The following is an 18,652-nucleotide window of genomic DNA, read 5'->3' on the forward strand; positions in this document are numbered from 1 at the left end:
AAGATTTGGGTGAGGAACGTAAAATTTACACAAGCTCAAAATTTAAGAGAGAATTTTTACAAAATGTTTTATAGATGGCATTTAGATCCCAAAAAGCTTGCAAGTATGTATCCGAATTATCAGCCTAAATGTTGGAGGTGCGGTGATGAAGATGCAACATATTTTCACATATGGTGGACTTGTAAAAAGGTTAAGGCTTTTTGGATAAAAGTCTGGTGGAATATGCAGAAGATTTTTAAACAGAGGATAAAGTTTTGTCCGCAATTTTTTTTGTTGGGAATAATTACAGATGCCACAGTTGTGGACACCAAGTTGATGTTGAATTTAATTACGGCGGCAAGACTTTTGATAGGCCAATACTGGAAGAAAGAGGAATTGCCGACCATAGAGGAGTGGACTTTAAAGGTTTCCGACCTGGCAGAGATGGCGAAGATTTCGGCCTATTTGAAAGATCATTCGCAAGAACGCTATATTATGGAATGGAGAAAATGGATTGATTTTATCCAGAACAAGTATAGGGTTAAGAAGTTTTATGTAGCATTTGAATAAGTCTTCCTTCGGTTTTTTTTTTCTTTATTATCTTAGTTTTTTTTTTTTTACATATTCAATATTATTATTATTTGTTTTATCTTATATAAGCTAGAGAGTGATGGATTTTAGAGTTTATAATTGTTAGTATATGATTGTTTATGATTGCTTTTTATATATATACCTTGTATTTAGCTCTGGGAAGTCGGGGGGGAGGGGGGGAGGGGGGGAGGTAGGGAGGGGGAGGAGGGAGGGGGAAGGGGGGATTTTTAAAGGAAAACTGTATTTTAAAACTCTTCAATAAAAAAAAAAGAAGTAAAATGTAAGAATTGCCAAAAGGCATGATTAATTTGCTCACCTGCAAGTGTGAATCTGTCTTTGTTTCATAAACTATATTTTAAACAATCAGTTTTATACCATGATGTTTTATGTTGGGCTCTAACATTTTCAAAGTGATGAAAAAAGAACGAAGCAAACTTCCATAATTCATATGATTTTCTTGAGATTAGCCTCCTATATCGAGAACATTACACAGTCCCATGGATATCCTGTATGCAATTTGCAAGGATCTGGTTGGGCACAATCTTTTAAAATCATTTTAAGAAATGTTTACCTCTTTGACATCAAAATTTCTTTTAAGCTGCTCTCCAACTATGCCATACAATTCATCTGAAGGAAACAAAGGTTCTTCTGAGGGTTCTACTGTTACCTGAAATAATTGGAAAAACCAAAAAAGAAGGCAAGAATTATAAGAGAATTCAGACATAACTACGAGTTCTCCTTTTCTACAAGCCCGGACTAAACAATTGTCAATATTCAGTATGAAATTTAAATTTACTCTAAATTTTAGATTCTTGTTCTCCTCCAGATACCTCCAATATTCATATATTTAAATCAACTTTATGATTCAATCAGACCCAAATTATAGGGGTAAAAATGTGGCTCTTGATTATATGTACATTCTCTTTATCCCATGAGTTTTATCATCACCCACAATTCAAGGAATACATGACTTCACTACAATTACATCCTCAGCAAACAAGAGTGGAAGGTGAGATAATGTTTGAAAAAAGTGGGATATGGAGGTAAGAGGCTATAGTAGGGCTAGCATTCTTTTCAGGTACATATTTTCCTCACACAATTCATAATCTTTCCCAAAAAATGAATACATTTTTTAAAAAACGTCATAATTAAAATATTTTTAAAATGACCCAAAAGGTAACCATTTTCCCACTGACTTTGCTTGTCCAAAACCAGGGGTGAAGGTCACAAATGATAATCACACAACCATAAGATGATGTGATAGCCACAAGTTTGAGAACCAGCCATAAATCTTTTTCAGCACAATAGTAACCTCAAATGATTGCTGAATGAGCTATCAATAAACAAGGACTAGCTGTACTGTACTTTCCTTCACTTTCCATATTCCCATTTTCTACCTCCACTTCTGCTTCACTTGCTTCCTATCTACCACTGAATGGTTTCTCTCCAACTCCCATGTCACCTTGCACAATATAAAGGCAAGTTGCTCTTCATAACCCATCTCAAAAAAGTCCTTTGGTTTGGTTGACAGCTTTTTCTGGCTTGCACAGTAGCTGTAATGGTATGTGGGAATGACCTTGGGAAACAAGGCAAAGAAATGTAGCCAATGGAATAGTTGGATAAATTTATTAGTGCATTTGGTCATGTTTCCTGTGGTTTACCTCCTAGGGCCGATCGTAGCCCGCAATTACTGTACATAATAAAAAAAAATACATCTTGTGAGTCAAGGAGTCTCTGCCAGCATGCAGTATGATTTTGGGGGCTAGGTGTGGGCACCTTCTTAACTCAAACCCATATTTTCTTGGGATCCCATGGATATCATACAAGCCCTGGGAAAAATACCTTTTAGGGGATTTATTTATTAATTTATTAAATTTATATGCCACCCATCTCACAGTAAATATTCGAAATATCTCTCAAAGTGCAGCAGATCCCTAATATAATGGCACTGTGTTATTGGTACAGATGAAAACAGAAGTGGATCATTCAAAGGGTGGAAGGAAGGAGAGCAGAGGAAAGTGCACAAGGGCCTGCAATGCACTTTCAACTACCCTTAAGAAATCAGCTGAATCATGCCAGAAGTGAAGCAGCTTTAAATTCATACTTTTCTCAGAACAGTAAACACATAATACAGCATAGCATCTTTATATATGTTCTGATACATCCCTAATGAAGAAAAATATACACTCACATCAATTTTCTTCTTGTAATTCAAACTTCTCACCACTTTTCTAGCCAAGTGGAGTGCATGATTATCATCCAAAGCATAGTGATCAGTTACGCCAGACTTTCTGCAGATTTAACATACAAAAATTTAGTATGTCAGAAATTGATTGTGAACACATGATCTCAGGAAAACTGCAATAGCCAGAACTCTGAGGACTGGTTGTAAATCCCCCTTGTTCCACATTAAACGTCAATGAACAAGTGCTCATAACCTATCAGTATTTCACCAGGAGAGTGGTAGCAGAAGATTCCATCACCATTTAAAATAGGATAACAGCTAGCATAATGAAAAGCTATTACAATCCAACCTATTGGTGGAAAGAAGTGTTTATTTTACCTGCAGTGAAGATCAGCACCTCCAAGATCCTCTGCTGATACCTGTTCCCCAGTTGCTGCTTTTACCTAAAAATGAAAACTAAAGCTGAGCACTTCCAAATGTACTTGTGCTGTTTGTTGGACACGTACCCTTTTTTAAAGCTAAGAAGGAAAGAAAAAGACCAGAACACTTCACCTCCAGAAGCCAACACACAGATAAACAATATCTGAATCAAGGAATTATCAAGGAGAAAACCACACTCCACCAACACCAGGGCAAGTTACTGTATATAAACAGGGAATAAACCAAACTCCCTTTTAGTACTGATGTTATTACCTAGTCAGGTAATGAAATGTCTGTAAGCAAATAACCAAGCTTAGAGAGCACCAAGGACTCAATAGTTCAACCCTGAGCTACACCTATTTTCTTCTATTTCTATCTTTCTGTCTATCTGTAAGAAGATATAAATGCAATTACTGTTATTAGCTGCTTGCCCTTATTTTTCATTATTATTCAAATTGATAATATCCCCACATAAAAGCCCTTGATTCTGAAAAAAATGCTGAAAAGTAATCAGTAACTCTGGTTCTTTCCCATTTTTCTAAACCAACATAATTAATGGTTAAAAATTAAACAGGAGATTAAATAACAGATTAATTAAGTGCTAAATTATAGAGCTTCATTATCCAAGAATTGTTATTGATTTTCTACGTCTGCTTTTGCTGATTACTTTGCCCCAGAAAACTATTCCTTTCCACATCAAGCAATTATTTTTGCAAGACAAGCAATGCAAAGTACATGTTTTACCTCCCTTGCCAATATGAACATTTAACTTTAAAATAAGATAACTATTAGAAAGTACTCGACTGTATTTCTCAAAAAGTTAGCAAATCATTGCAAAATGGCAAAAAATATCAATTGATCAAACAAATGAGAAGGACAAAAATAATTACTTATCTGGGATTTATATGGGCTAGTGCTGTCAGCTCTGAGAGGCCTCACACAATTCCCCCCCATTTGTTATTTTATATGTCTTTAAGTAAAAATGACACTCTATCATTCAGGCCATTTAAAATGTCAGGTTTATGTTCAATTAAAATGCAGCTTGTCTATGATTCCTTGTATACTACATTTACATCATTTTTTCCTATTATAAACATCAGGACTTTTTCCCCATTAGAAGAAATGCAGAAGACTTCTGAATCCATAATAGCTGACCAAAAAAATGTGGATTTTTTTTTAATCAGCCCAGCCCGGCTGTTGAAATAGCTAGAAAATAGAAGTAAAAATGATGATGCCTTCAAATTATGTTTAATTCCTAGTGGGTTTATGGGCACCACCATAAATTTTTCACAAAGCAATTGCGAAGTGGTTTGTCACTGTCTCTTTCTAGCATTTTCTTTTAATTTCTCAGCCTAGTTTTCAGTTTTGGCATTTCTTGGATGCTTAAGTAATAATTTGTTCTGATCTTGGTGAGTTTTACCTAGTGAGTTTTACTGAATCAGCCAGATGCCATCACATGCTAAGCAACCACAGTATATAAAATATTTTGGTATTCAACAAAATATTTATTTTTGCAACACCTAGCTGTTATATTGAAATCTACAATACAGATATATATTTATCTGTTTTTATAAAGGAAGCCTTTGCTAATCCTTTGAAAATATTTCACTCACCAATGGAGGTCCACCCAAAAATATTGTTCCTTGCTTGCCAACGATTATACTTTCATCAGCCATTGCTGGGACATAAGCTCCTCCAGCTGTGCATGAGCCCATAACTACTGCAATCTGGGGGGGGAAAACCCAAAGATGATTTATAAGAAATCAGATGCAAGTATTGTCTTGTGTTTTCAGTCTAAGAATCTAATGTATAACAAACCTAATTCTTCCCTTGGGTATACAAACCAAAACTGACTACTCTGGAGAGCAACAGTTATCCTGGTGTAACTCCACTGTATAAGTGGGGTAGCTTCAACAAGTGGGGTAGCATAATTAACTTCTCAACATTCCTTTAGGCACCAAGTTTCTTTGGAAAATCATCTTTAACTTCAAGAAAGCAGCAAGATGGAATGTGAGGTATGTTTCTGTCAGTCTCTACATAGCAGCCACTCATCTTAGTTCATATTGTTGCAATGAATTATGGGTTGGACACGACTTTGCAACTGACAACTACAAAAAGCTACTTTAAAAGGGGGTGTGATGGCTCAGCAGTTAAGAAGCTGAGTTTGTCAGCTGGAAAGCTGACAGACCAGGTTTGGGACAGACCAGGTTTTGGACCCAACTGCCCACCTTTAACCTACTTTAGAATTCAGTCATGGTTTGGTCATTTCTTTTTTGATCAGATTTTTTTGTTCTTTTTGTGTATCTTTAACCATGTTATCATTACCTTCTACCTATGTACTTGAATTACTCATTCTTTTGGATGTGCTGATCCTAATCACTTTTCTTCTTAATGAGCTTTCCATTCTTATTGTGTATCTGCTATGTAACAGAATTTAACACATCAATATAGAGCACAACAGACGACAAAGTATGTAACAAAAACACATCTTCAATCTCTGATTGAATGATTTTATACTTAATTCAAGAAATTAGTGGGTTTATATTTCATTCTTTTTTGTCACAAATTCATAGAGCTGAAAGAGATCATTTAGGCCAGTATTTTCAAACTTGCTAACTTTTAAGATGTGTGGATTTCAACTCCCAGAATTTTCCAACCAGTGGAAAGGAATTTTGAGAGTTGAAAGCCACACATCTTAAAGTTGCCAGATTAAACAACAATGATTCAGAGCACAGACCAAATTTGCTGCCCAGTGCAGTTCCACCTCCACAGTTTTTCACAAGTATACCATCCAGTGACACATTTTTCTACCTGAACTTTCTCTATTTTTTCCTTTCCTACGTAAATGAAAAGAATGAGGTGGCTGGATGCAGTCACTGAAGCAGTAGGTGTGAGCTTAAATGGACTCCAGAAGATGGTAGAGGACAGGAAGGCCTGGAAGAACGTTGTCCATGGGGTCGTGATGGGTCGGACACGACTTGGCAACTAACAACAACAACTTTGTGGGGTGCAGCGGGGGGGGGGAGGTTTTCTTCACTTGTGCTTTAACTTCAAAGTGACTGTCAGGTTTTTGTGATCTAATTTTTGTGTCAGGCTACTATGATCTAAGCCTATGCCTCACCATTTCTATTAAACTGACAAAATACAGATTCAAGAGATACAGATTATCTCTTCCTGCAATATTTGGCAGAAAAATCTATTGTTTTCCTAGTAGAATTTAAATTACTGATCTACACTCATTTAGTTTAACTTTTCCTAACCTGATCCTTTCCAGATAAGACTGGGAAATAATTTATGATCAATGTATTATTCTGTCAGGGGAGGGGGGGGGGTAAAAAAAAGCAAGATGACAACTGCATAATCCCCCTTTTTATGTGCTGTGATGCAAGTTAAAAAGGGGGCAGACTTCAAGTACACAGTTGCAGACACCATTTTAACTCCCTCTTTATTCCTTCATATTTTAAAAAGTTAATCTGTTTACTTTTCACACAGAGAAGCTTGCTATTTCATGTCCTATTTAGGACTAGAATTATATCTTTTTTTTTATTGAAAAGTTTTAAAATACAGTTTTCCTTTAAAAAACCCCCCTTCCCCCTCCCTGCTCCCCCCCTACCTCCCCCCAACCTCCCTCCCTCCCCCCCTCCCTCCACCCCCCCCGACTTCCCAGAGCTAAATACAAGGTATATATATATAAAAAGGCAATCATAAACAACCATATACTAACAACTATAAATTCTAAAATCCATCACTCTCTAGCTTATATAGGATAAGACACACCTTAACAATATTAAATATATATAAAAAAACTAGAATAAAAAAAGGAAAAAAAACGAAAGAAGACTTATTCGAATGCTACATAAAACTTCTTAACCCTATACTTGTTCTGGATAAACTCAATCCATTTTCTCCATTCCATAATATAACGTTCTTGCGAATGATCTTTCAAATAGGCCGAAATCTTCGCCATCTCTGCCAGGTTGGAAACCTTTAAAGTCCACTCTTCTATGGTCGGCAGTTCCTCTTTCTTCCAATATTGGCCTATCAAAAGTCTTGCCGCCGTAATTAAGTTCAACATCAGCTTGGTGTCCACAACTGTAGCGTCTGCAATTATTCCCAACAAAAAAAGTTGCGGACAAAACTTTATCCTCTGTTTAAAAATCTTCTGCATATTCCACCAGACTTTTATCCAAAAAGCCTTAACCTTCTTGCATGTCCACCATATGTGAAAATATGTTGCATCTTCATCACCACACCTCCAACATTTAGGCTGATAATTCGGATACATACTTGCAAGCTTTTTAGGATCTAGATGCCATCTATAAAACATTTTGTAAAAGTTCTCTCTTAGATTTTGAGCTTGAGTAAATTTTACGTTCCTCACCCAAATCTTTTCCCACGTGTCCATTGTAATAACTTCCTGGATATTTTGGGCCCATTTTATCATACAATCCTTAACAAGCTCTGTTTCCGAATCAATCTCTATCAATGCAAGATATATCCGTTTAATATGTGCTGAACCCTGATTTCTAATCTGCTTTATCAAATTTTCATCAGTCATTGTAAATCCATTTTTGTGGTCTTCTTTCCACCTGGCCCGTAATTGGATATATTGAAACCAAGTTTGAACAACCTTCTCTTCTCGCAAGAGGCTATATGATTTCAAACACCAAACGTTTCTTTCCAAACTGAGAATCTCCTTATACGTAGTCAAATCATGTTTGAAGCCAGCATGTATATTTTCTATTGCGTGTTTTGGAATTGCCCACAATGGTATCTTGCTGCTTAGCTTATGTCTATACTTCTTCCAAACTCTCAGCAATGCCTGTCTTAAAATATGCATCCTAAACACAGTATCTACCTTCTTATCATACAACAAATATGCATGCCAGCCAAACAACAAATCATGGCCCTCAAGATTTAATAACCTCAATTGCGTCAAATTAATCCAATCGCTTATTCCTACTAATGCAGCAGCTTCATAATATAATTTAAAATTAGGCAATTTAAGGCCACCTCTCTCACGAGTATCCTGCATAATCTTAAGTTTAACTCGTGGCTTTTTCCCTGCCCACACAAATTTATTGATACCACGCTGCCATTCCTCCAAGTTAGAATCTTTCTTAAGAATCGGTATCATTTGAAACAAAAATAAAAATTTGGGCAGGACATTCATTTTCACTGCTGCAATCCGTCCCAACAAAGACAATTGCAATTTTTGCCAACTCTCCAATTCTTTTTGAATTTTCCCCCATAGTTTTTCATAATTATTTTTATATAGCTTTGTATTAGAGGGCGACAAAATCACCCCCAGATATTTAACCCTTTTAACAATCTCAAATCCAGTTAATCCTTCTAAGAGAGCCTTCTGTGAAACTGTCATATTTCTAGCCAAAATTTTAGTTTTCTGTGTATTTACTTTAAATCCAGAAACCTTCCCATATTGTGTTATTATCTCCATCAGGTCCACAACAGAGTTCTCTGGCTGGGTCACTGTAACAACCAGATCATCTGCAAATGCTCTCAATCTATAGTCCTGATCTCCAACTTGTATCCCCTTAATTTTTTCCGAGTTCCGAATCTTAACCAATAGTATCTCTAATGTTAACACAAATAACAAGGGCGATAACGGACACCCTTGCCTTGTGCCCTTCTCAATATTACATGCTGCTGTCAGGCTATTGTTAACTATGATTCGGGCAGTTTGTTTTTGATATAATGCCCTAATCGGCTGTAAAAAATTATCCCCAAAATCCATTTTATCTATTTATATCTTTTTCTATTACATATATAACTTTCTCAGCACTATTCACATAGCCATATAGTCCATGTTACGAATATGTTTTCCAAAATTGAACCCAATTCATTTTTCTTTTTCTGTTCTAATTTAGCCAGGTATATTGGAAATTCAGTTCTGATAATAGACTATATACTGAGTCTCAGTTCAAGTCATTTATTATAAACAAAAATCCTCGGCTTTAATTCTACAATTTGAGGCAGAATTCTAAATCCCCCTGACTATTCCTCCCCGTCACTTCTACTAAATAAATACCAGTTTAAGTCACCCACAGCTAATTTATTCTTCTTTATTAACAGCAGAGCTGAAAGTGCTACTATACTGTGTAGGATAGTTATGCAGTGCAGTAAGTTGACAAGGTATCTCATTTCAGTAGATTTAATAAAAAGTAAAAAACATAAATCTTAACACTGCAATTATGAGACGATATTTTATCCAAGGACATTTGTGGGACAATAAAAAAAGGCCGAGAGGGGGGCTGTAAACACATAATTGAAGTCCTGCTCCTTTTGACATGTGAACATAGAAAAGGGGCAGGATTCTATTACATACAGTAGTCATGGCCATATCTTAATATTCACACACACACACACACACACAGAGAGAGAAAGATTGAGAGTCCTGACTTTTTCTGAAAGCAGGTTTATAAGCCACCCAGAGTCGCCTCTGGACAAGATGGGCAACACATAAATCTAATAGATAAATAATTTATTAAACCAGAATATTAATTCTTTTTTAAAGTGCATTCCCAGATGTATGTGAGGATCATTGGCACTTAGATTGTCAAATGTGATGGATAATGATGGAATCTTCCATTATACTGGTATTGCAAGCAAAATGAGGATAGAGATTGGGAAAACAACAAAAATAAATGGAAATGATATCCTTATACCACATCATGCACACTCTATAAAACAGTGAGCAAATCAGGCTTTATCATTAATTGAACTGGCTTATATGATGTTAGTAACAAATAATTTGCAGTTTATTGAGCCACAGACAAATAAGCTTACCAACAAGACTTACATCACCCAGACATTGCTGGAGTAGGTGGATATACAACAAGCACAAACAGACATCTATAAAAATTATCTTGCATTATAAATAATAGTATTCTCCTCTTTTTAGGAAAAATGAACTAAAATAAAATGGAGAGAGGGATTCCAAGGACTCTTAATTACTATCAAATATTCTTTCAGTAAAGAATATGTACAAATAGTGGGCACTGAGCTAGAAATGCATTTGCCATCTTATGGTAGGATAACATGTCTACCACTTTCCAGTCTCAAACATTACTGTATCTTGCAAAGAAGTCAGATATATTGAATAAGGGAGGCTTATGACACCCTAAATCTTTGTTTTTCCTTAGAACAGTTCTGCATCATAACATAAAGCATCATAAAACTCATTTTAAAACTCATTTTAAAACACAGAAGGGGATAATTGCATAAATCCTATATGCAGTTCTTTCAATGTTTTTACAGGACATCTCGAACAAGGGGAGCAAGACAAAGTCCGACAATTAATCAGTTAGCAGAGCCAAATGCTCCTTTTGATTGAAGTTGAAACAACAGATTATTATGTTACTTTGCTGTTAGAGACACAAGTGATGGAGAGCAAAATATCAAATAGCCACCTGTTAGTTCCTGGTGTCATGTCCCTGCTGCTTGGCACAGTATCATCTACTGCCAAAATAGTCTTTTCTGAAAAAATATACTGATATTCATGCAACGTGAGAAAGTTATAAAAATATCTCTATGTGAGTAAAAAAAAGGTGAGGGGCCATATAAAAATTGATGATGAAAAAAACAACCTGAAAGAAACTTATCCTTCTTCCATTTCTTTGTGGAAGATGAGATTTTGTTTATATACCATCACAAACTACACCACCATCAATTACTAACACATCTATGTTGTAAACTAATTTTGTACCTGTTATAACTTGGTTTTCCCTAACAAATCGTCTACAGTTAAATTCTTTTTTGACAATCTTAGAAAAGGGCACTAGTGCACAAAATAAACTGGGAGACATTCCAAAGTGATATACGGTATGTTGTATATAGTCTTTGTTCAGTAACTGCTTCATTTATTGACCATTTGCAGTTATAAGTAACTTTGTGACCAATCTTCACATTTATGACTTTTGCAGGTCTGTAATGCAAAGGAGAGCTGAAATAAAATCTTAAGCACATTTGCAATTCCACTTAGTGATTACTTCACTTAATGACAAATTGCTGGTCCCAATTGTGGTTGCTAAATGAAGACCATCTGTATCAATTTAAGAAGGAAGTTCAAAGAATCAAGAATTCTTGACAAGTAGTTCGCTCTGAAGTCATTAAGTCATAACTTCTTACTCTAACAACACAAGATGACTATTTGCACCCATTTACACGGTTCTCAATTCCAATTGATCCACATACCTTCCAATATTATTCATAAACTTCATATTTGACACCAATACTTTTCTGCTTTTGTTCTTAAATAAAATTACCTGTGGAATTCTTTGGGAGGACATGACTGCTTGATTATAGAAAATCCTACCAAAGTGATCACGATCAGGAAACACTTCTGCCTGGCGAGGCAAGTTGGCACCCCCTGAATCAACTAAGATGAAATAAAAATTGAGAATTAATAATTAGCATTTAAGTTAAACTTTATTTAAAATTATTGCTTCCTTGGAGGATAGCAAAGAGTCCTTAGATAATGTAGATAGGCCTTGAGGAGGACATTAAAAAGCAGACTTGATTTATTTCTCTACCCAACATTCATAATCTGCCACTGTCATTGCTACAACGCAAGCAGGAGTTGTTGGTGAGCAGTTACTTGAATGAATCCAGAATCTCTTATCTAGGCTACCTCCATCCAAATCCTACAAAGACAAAAAAGAAGAACCCAAAGCCTGAGAAGGAAAAGCTAGGTGTTTTAGTACAATCGTGGATTGTTTAAGGTCATTCTTTTCATCTGCCCATTAGATGTGACTGCTATTTTTTACCAAACAATGAAACAAAATATTGAAACACAGCTTAAAGATATTATTACAGTGGAGGTGTAGTACTGCACTGTTTCATAATATATAACATAATATATACCAAATCCAATTTCTGCATCTTTATTCTACTCAAGTTATATTTTGGAAGTTACGATAAATATTTTAGGCATTATGCTAGTGACAGTAAGCCTTGTTTATTGTTCAACGACATTGTTTAAATTTTCAGAGTAGAAGTGTTGATTTTAACTCAGCTCCAGGAAATATGGTCCATGTTTAAGGGTGCTTATCCAACAATCTAGGTCAAGTTTCTCAACCTTGGCAACTTTAAAACATGTGAATTTCAATTCCTAGAATTCCCCAGCCAACATATGAAGCCCACACATCTTAAAGTTGCCAAGGTTGAGAAACATTGATCTATGTTCTATGTACATTCTATAATGTATAGCTATTATTATATTATTTATTCATTTATTTTTCTGTTTCTTTAAAAAAATACTGGGCACTTAACTTTAAAAATCATTCCTGCCACCCTTAACACATCAGCCTTTGGCTGATTATAGTTTTCCATTATAAGTAAATAAACAGACCAGTCAAACATTATAACAAACCATTATCCTTGCAAATCCAGATTTTCAAAATCAGTTCAAACCAATTTCCTCTATTGGTTTCCACTCAATTACAAATCATGTTTTTGCCAACTCAAAGATAAAGCTGTTAATTACATATATTATATTCTGCCACTGAATTAGAAAATACTATGGCTTTACGGCTAGGCACAGTAAACACTGTGTCATAACAGTAGTCTCTTACAAAATAAAACTTGCCTCCACACTTAATGCTTACCTAAATATACACAAGGGAGATGATTTTGCATTGCAATTTCTTGAGCACGCAAATGCTTCTTTACAGTAATTGGATAATAGGTTCCACCTTTGACAGTTGCATCATTGGCAATAATCAAACACTCCACTCTGAAATTCAGTTTTTATTAGTTGAGAACATCCAATATTAATTGCACAATTGAAAATAATGAAACTTTCTTTAAAATGTGAGCTTATATTGGTAGTTCCAGACATATTCAATAAGAGATTCTATTATTATATATTACAACTCACCATCCTGCTTTCTACATCTATTATATAGCAAGTTTCCTTAGATGAAACTTCACAAACCATCCCTAATCTACTACTGTAACATTTACATGTAAAGGGTATCAGTCACTGCTGAAACGGCTCTATTATAACTCATATGAAATAAGTGAGAAGCATTTCCATCCAGCAGTACAACTGACAATTCCTGACATAGAAAAAGACTAAAATGCTGAATGACAACTATCGCTACCCTTCTAAAGACTATAATCCTACCCAAGTTATTTATTATTTTTCACATTTTTGAACCACCCATCTCCCACAGAGAGGGACTCTGGGCAATGTACAATAAAACAATTATTTTAACACCTTACTTGTTAACAGCAACAAAATTATCTGTCACTGTTTTATGCAGACACATTACCATACAGCCCTGACAGAGATTTTGTGGCATTCTTGCTGTTACTGGACTACTACTGGTTGCCTGGTTCAACTCTAGCTGGGCTACTAGAACTTGTAGTTTATGAAAATATCAGATGGGGCACAAACATCTATATATTAAATTACAAATTCTTCAGGTATATTAATAAAGCCAGCCTTTTTTGAATCATTCCTTCTTGTTTGATATGGAGTGATGGCTTAATGAAGTTTTCTGGCTTTCCAGATAGCTTGCTGAACTACACTTTTTAACAGCCATAGGCAGCAAGGACAAAGTGGGATGGGCCTATGTAACCACGAAGCTCAAAGGCTTGATAATTTCTCAACAATACAAACTGCTCAGCAGAACTGCCAATATTCAATGGTGATACAATACTTCTGAATATCAGTGGCTCAAACTAGAAAGCAAGGGCAATTAAAATACCATAGGAAAAAGCAGAAATGAAACCAACAAAAAACCCAAATAATATAGCAGTAGCAGTTCTCACCCTGATACTCGCCCAATGCCTGTAATGATGCCTCCTGCTGGCACTTCTTCATTACCATACAGCTGATAACCTGCAAACTGAGAGAACTCCAGGAACGGTGATCTAGAAGAAAGAGAAAAACATTTTATAAGTTAGTCATATGAAGCATTCTTACCGGATTAATATTGGCAGGTATGTACTGTTTAAGCTTGCAGTATAATAGCCTCTGTTGATCAGAAGGTCGGCAGTTTGGCGGGTCGAATCCCGAGTGCCGCGTAACAGAGTGAGCGCCTGTTACTCGTCCCAGCTTCTGCCAACCTAGCAGTTCGAAAGCACATAAAAATGCAAGTAGAAAAATAGGGACCACTACGGTGGGAAGGTAACAGTGTTCTGTGTGCCTTTGGCGTCTAGTCATGCCGGCCACATGACCACGGAGACATCCTCAGATAAGCGCTGGCTCTTCAGCTTTGAAACGGAGATCAGCACCGGCCCCTAGAGTCGGAATCAACTAGAACACATGTGCGGGGGAACCTTTACCTTTTACCTAGAATAGCCTAACTCTCAAAGAACATTGACTTATTTTGGAATTTTAACCCACCTTTCTCTTCTGATCAGGGAATATTCACAGTGACCACTAAATACTAAAAATTTTAAATACTAAAAATGTACAACTAAATGGTAATTTTTAACTCATTCCAAAATTATAAGCATTTTGGTAATTTGAAATCATCTAATAGTAAAACAGAAAAACTGGAAATGTATGCATCTTATGTTAAAATGGTTATAATGAAACAGCAAATACCTACCCAGGATCTATAAGTCTGTCAACTCTCTCTCTAGGTAACAATTTGCCTCTTGATGTGTGCAGGTTCCGTGACTTCTCTCCACCACCTATCAGGCAGGGTCTTTGATCATTTAAATGTTTGCCATGTATATAAGCATTTAACAAGCAGACATTCATAAACCATATGCATGCTATATTATTCTCCGATTATTTCATTAATGCTTAATTTCACCTTTTGTAATACTAATGCAATGCTTCCTATATGTTTGTGAAAATGCAATCAGTACCACTCCTCTCACATAGGAAGTGTTTCTGGCAAAACACAGCAAAAAACACCAAATATCTCAGCTGTGAGACTTCACAGGTAGAAAGATTGTGAGACTTGAACAATAGAAAGAAACTCTGGCAAAGAAGTTGAAGAGAAAAAGAATTAAGTGCATAAACCTATATAGCTATACAAAGACATCTTCTATAGCAGCCCCAGCATAGGTGAACCTGCTGCCCCAGAGTTATATACAGCTTCTTCCCTACTGACGTTACAGTGTGGCTTTGACCTAGAACAGACATGTCAAACTCGCGATGTCACATGATGTCATCCAACGTATTGGGCCAGTTTTGCCTTTGTCGGCAATGGGGTGGGCGCGGCTTCCGCATGATGCATCCGGCCCGTGGGCTGGCAGTTTGACACCCCTGACCTAGAAGATTTTAAGTTAAAAAAATAGTTTTCCTTATTCTTATATTTGTGTTATTCCTGTTACTTTGGGGCAATTTAGAAAAAAAATCTAAAATAGGCAAAATATAGAAATAGCCAGCATATTTATGGACAGATCACCTTCTTGTTCAGAATCTAATTTTAGATGTCTCTGTAGCAGAAATTAAAATATATGATAGCACTCAATGGAGACATAATAGATTGGAATATTAAATGTGTTTCTACAACTAGAAACCACAAAATTGAAAGAAAGACCAAAAATGAAGGAGGAAATTCTACAATGGGATCAACAACCAAGAATACTCAGTGGCTACAGAACATAACTATTGGTAAGAGGATTGTTGCAGCTTCTGAACTACTCTATAAGGCTTTCCATGCCACTCTAAAGATGTGAACTATGATCTGGAAATATGCAAGTTGTAATTCAATATAGTCAGAGAAAACAAGCTGGGAAAGATTGTCTTAAACACTGTTATTTTTGAGAACCAACCAATCAGACTTTAATATGAGATACTCTTAACAAGAAAAAAAATGCATTCATACATACCTAATCTAATTTTTTCAGATTGTCTTTTCAGCTCTGTTACTAAAGCTTTCATTCGCTCATAATTTTCCTGTTGAGAAATAATCATATGTAAGGAAATGTACACATTATCCAAGGTGAGTTAGTTAGAAAAATATTTAATTAAAAGTATTTTTCTCCTGTCCTATATATATTATTTAAGCTTTATAAACTACATTTTCAAAACACATTCCTTAAACGTAATTACTAAATAATTACAACTGGATATAAAATAATAAATCTATTCTTTTTCATTTTATACATATGAAGTGTTTCTTAATGTCACATGGTTACAGCAAATATAACTGCTTCTATTTCGGTTTGACAATTTTAAAGAAATGGAGTGTTAACAGTTTAATTATTAATCACAGAAAACATATGCTAGAAGTCTGGTGCAAGTTCTGTGTATTCAATACATCTTAGGATTTCGGAAATTAAATATACACTTACTATCCCACCAAATTACATTCGTATCTATTCTGTCTCAGAGGTTTATCTTTCATCGTCTCTTTTAAATTTGCAGAGGAGGACAAACAACAAAGGGCACATAAGACAAACATCATCTTTTTTCCCTGCACCTTCAAGTTTGCACCATACTTTGTGTTACAGTTGCTCTGACCAGAGAATTTTCATGTTGGCACATTGTTCTGAACTGCTGTAAATGTGCAACAGGTAAGAAACAAAATAATCTTTTTTTCCTGAATGATGTAGAGATGGAGTCATGAGAATTGGTTGTTAGACAAATTATTCCATTTGATCTCTTCCCCAAATCTTCTTCCTAACCATTTTAAAGACTATACACCCAGACCTTACCTACAATCAGATCCTAGAGAATTCAAATCACCAACTATTTTCACAGGCTTCCCATTGTCTAATACAGCCTTCCAGACAATCTAATTGCCACAGCCACAAAGCTCTCTATGCATCTCTGTTTTTAACAATCATGTGGTCTTCAGAAGGCTAGATATGATCTTCAGTCATTAGCCTGCAGGTTTTATCATGGGAACAAGGGACACAAACGTAAGCATACATGCTCACAAGTAGGACCCATTTGAATAAATTCTAAAACAATAAATTTTAGACTGATCTCAAGACAAGCAGACTAACTATAAGCAAACTAGAAGACGGTGAGTTCTAGTCCCACTTAAACATGAACCCAGCTGGGTGACCTTGGGCCAGTCACACTCACTCAGCCCAACTCACCTCACAGTGTTGTTGCTGTGGGGAAAATAGGAGAAAGGAGCACCTGGAAAGTCAGTTTGCTATGGCAGTTCAGGCATCCAACTAGAAATCAGAAGACTAAGTTCTAATCTAGACCTTCCTCAGGCATGACGTCAGCTGAGTAAATTTGAGTCAGCCCTTTCTATCAGCCCTAGGAAGCAGGCAATGGCAAATCATTTCTGAAAAACCTTGCCAAAAAACCCCTGCAAGGACTTGTCCAGTCAGTCACTGGGAGTAAAAAAAACAGACTTGAAGACATACCCACTCACAAAATAATTCTGAGTTAAAACCTGAGTTTTAAGCCCACTTATATAAGGTAGCAGAATTTGGGCTGGAATTGAGTCAGTTTTAGGCAACACAAAACAGCTTCTTGAGAAGTTGGGACTCACAGCAAAGTAAACACTTTTGGAGACAAAAAATCTATTTTGCTCCAGATAAAGTGGATTGCTTACTGAATTCAAGCTTGAATTATAAACTAGCCCTTTTTTTCCCAAGAGCAAAAGCAGCATCACCATCATCTAGCAACAATTGCCAAAGTTTCCTTTTGGGCTTAGTTTAATGTATTGTCAATTGCCTGCCTATGGCAACACTAAAGAGAAAATGAGACAAGGGGGGGAAAACTTAATCTAGGTTGAGGACCGGAGATATTCCTGGAAACAATAGAGCCTTAAATGAGAAGAACAAATGACTGAGAAATACAACAGCTCTAATCCTTCAAGGGAATTTTTGTAAGTGTATTTTGGTGTCAACATAAATCACCGAAAGGAAAGGCATTCAGAGGAAATCAGGTCCAGCCTCCTGCCTAAGGCAGGGTGTCACTGTAACATCCCTAACAGTTGACCTTCATTCCAGTGCAAGAATGATGGAATTGACAAAGCAATTTGGGTGGGGGGGAGGGGGGGAAAGAGGAGGCAAGTGCTTTAAGACTAAATCAACAACGTCGAGAATCTTTACAATTGCCACTGCCTTTTTTTAAATGGTACACGGTTGGCCGAAGAAGAGTTGCCCAACTTTTATTCAGATTTCACTTTTATCGAGAAACCCGTTCTTCTGTGGGTTTATGACTATTCTGCAACGGCCCCAAATGAAAGCAGAGATCTTACCAAAAAACAAAACAAAAAAAACAACCCCAAAAAGGCTGGAAGCCCAACCAAAGCCTGCAGTGGATGATCTTCAAGCATCTCTACATGCTACAAATCTTCACCGCGCTCCTCTTCCTTGGCCTACCTGATAGAAAGGGGAAGCGACCTCGGGTTGAGAACCCACAGTGGCCACTTTGTCCCCGTGATACGCACGGCCAAGAGCCGCTGCAGCCGCCCGCGGACAGGCAAAGAGACGGCATTTTAGGCCCGGTAACATCGCTGCTGGCGGCGCCAGGGCACCAAAGGGACGACTTCCCGGGGCTGGAAGTAAGCATGCGGC

At 36.4% G+C, this 18,652-nt stretch overlaps 1 protein-coding gene across 2 annotated transcripts in view; it reads right to left on the reverse strand.

Annotated features, from left to right (window-relative positions):
* Positions 1-18,652, reverse strand: part of MCCC2 (methylcrotonyl-CoA carboxylase subunit 2) — a 36,621-nt gene extending 17,969 nt beyond the window's left edge. Inside the window, exons 1-10 of one of the 2 annotated variants that reach the window (XM_081321300.1) lie at positions 18,458-18,652; positions 15,995-16,061; positions 14,758-14,842; positions 13,973-14,074; positions 12,802-12,929; positions 11,461-11,573; positions 4,789-4,902; positions 3,134-3,198; positions 2,762-2,861; positions 1,142-1,237 (exon numbers count right to left, since the gene is read on the reverse strand). In XM_081321300.1, coding sequence (XP_081177426.1) covers positions 1,142-1,237; positions 2,762-2,861; positions 3,134-3,198; positions 4,789-4,902; positions 11,461-11,573; positions 12,802-12,929; positions 13,973-14,074; positions 14,758-14,842; positions 15,995-16,061; positions 18,458-18,589 — 1,002 coding nt within the window. In that variant the 5' untranslated portion in view covers positions 18,590-18,652. The remainder of the gene's footprint in view (positions 1-1,141; positions 1,238-2,761; positions 2,862-3,133; positions 3,199-4,788; positions 4,903-11,460; positions 11,574-12,801; positions 12,930-13,972; positions 14,075-14,757; positions 14,843-15,994; positions 16,062-18,457) is intronic. The other variant, XM_081321301.1, reaches the window with a different exon arrangement.

Source organism: Vipera berus (genome assembly GCF_964194415.1).
Source record: "Vipera berus genome assembly, chromosome: 2".
NCBI classification, from domain to species: Eukaryota; Metazoa; Chordata; class Lepidosauria; order Squamata; family Viperidae; genus Vipera; species Vipera berus.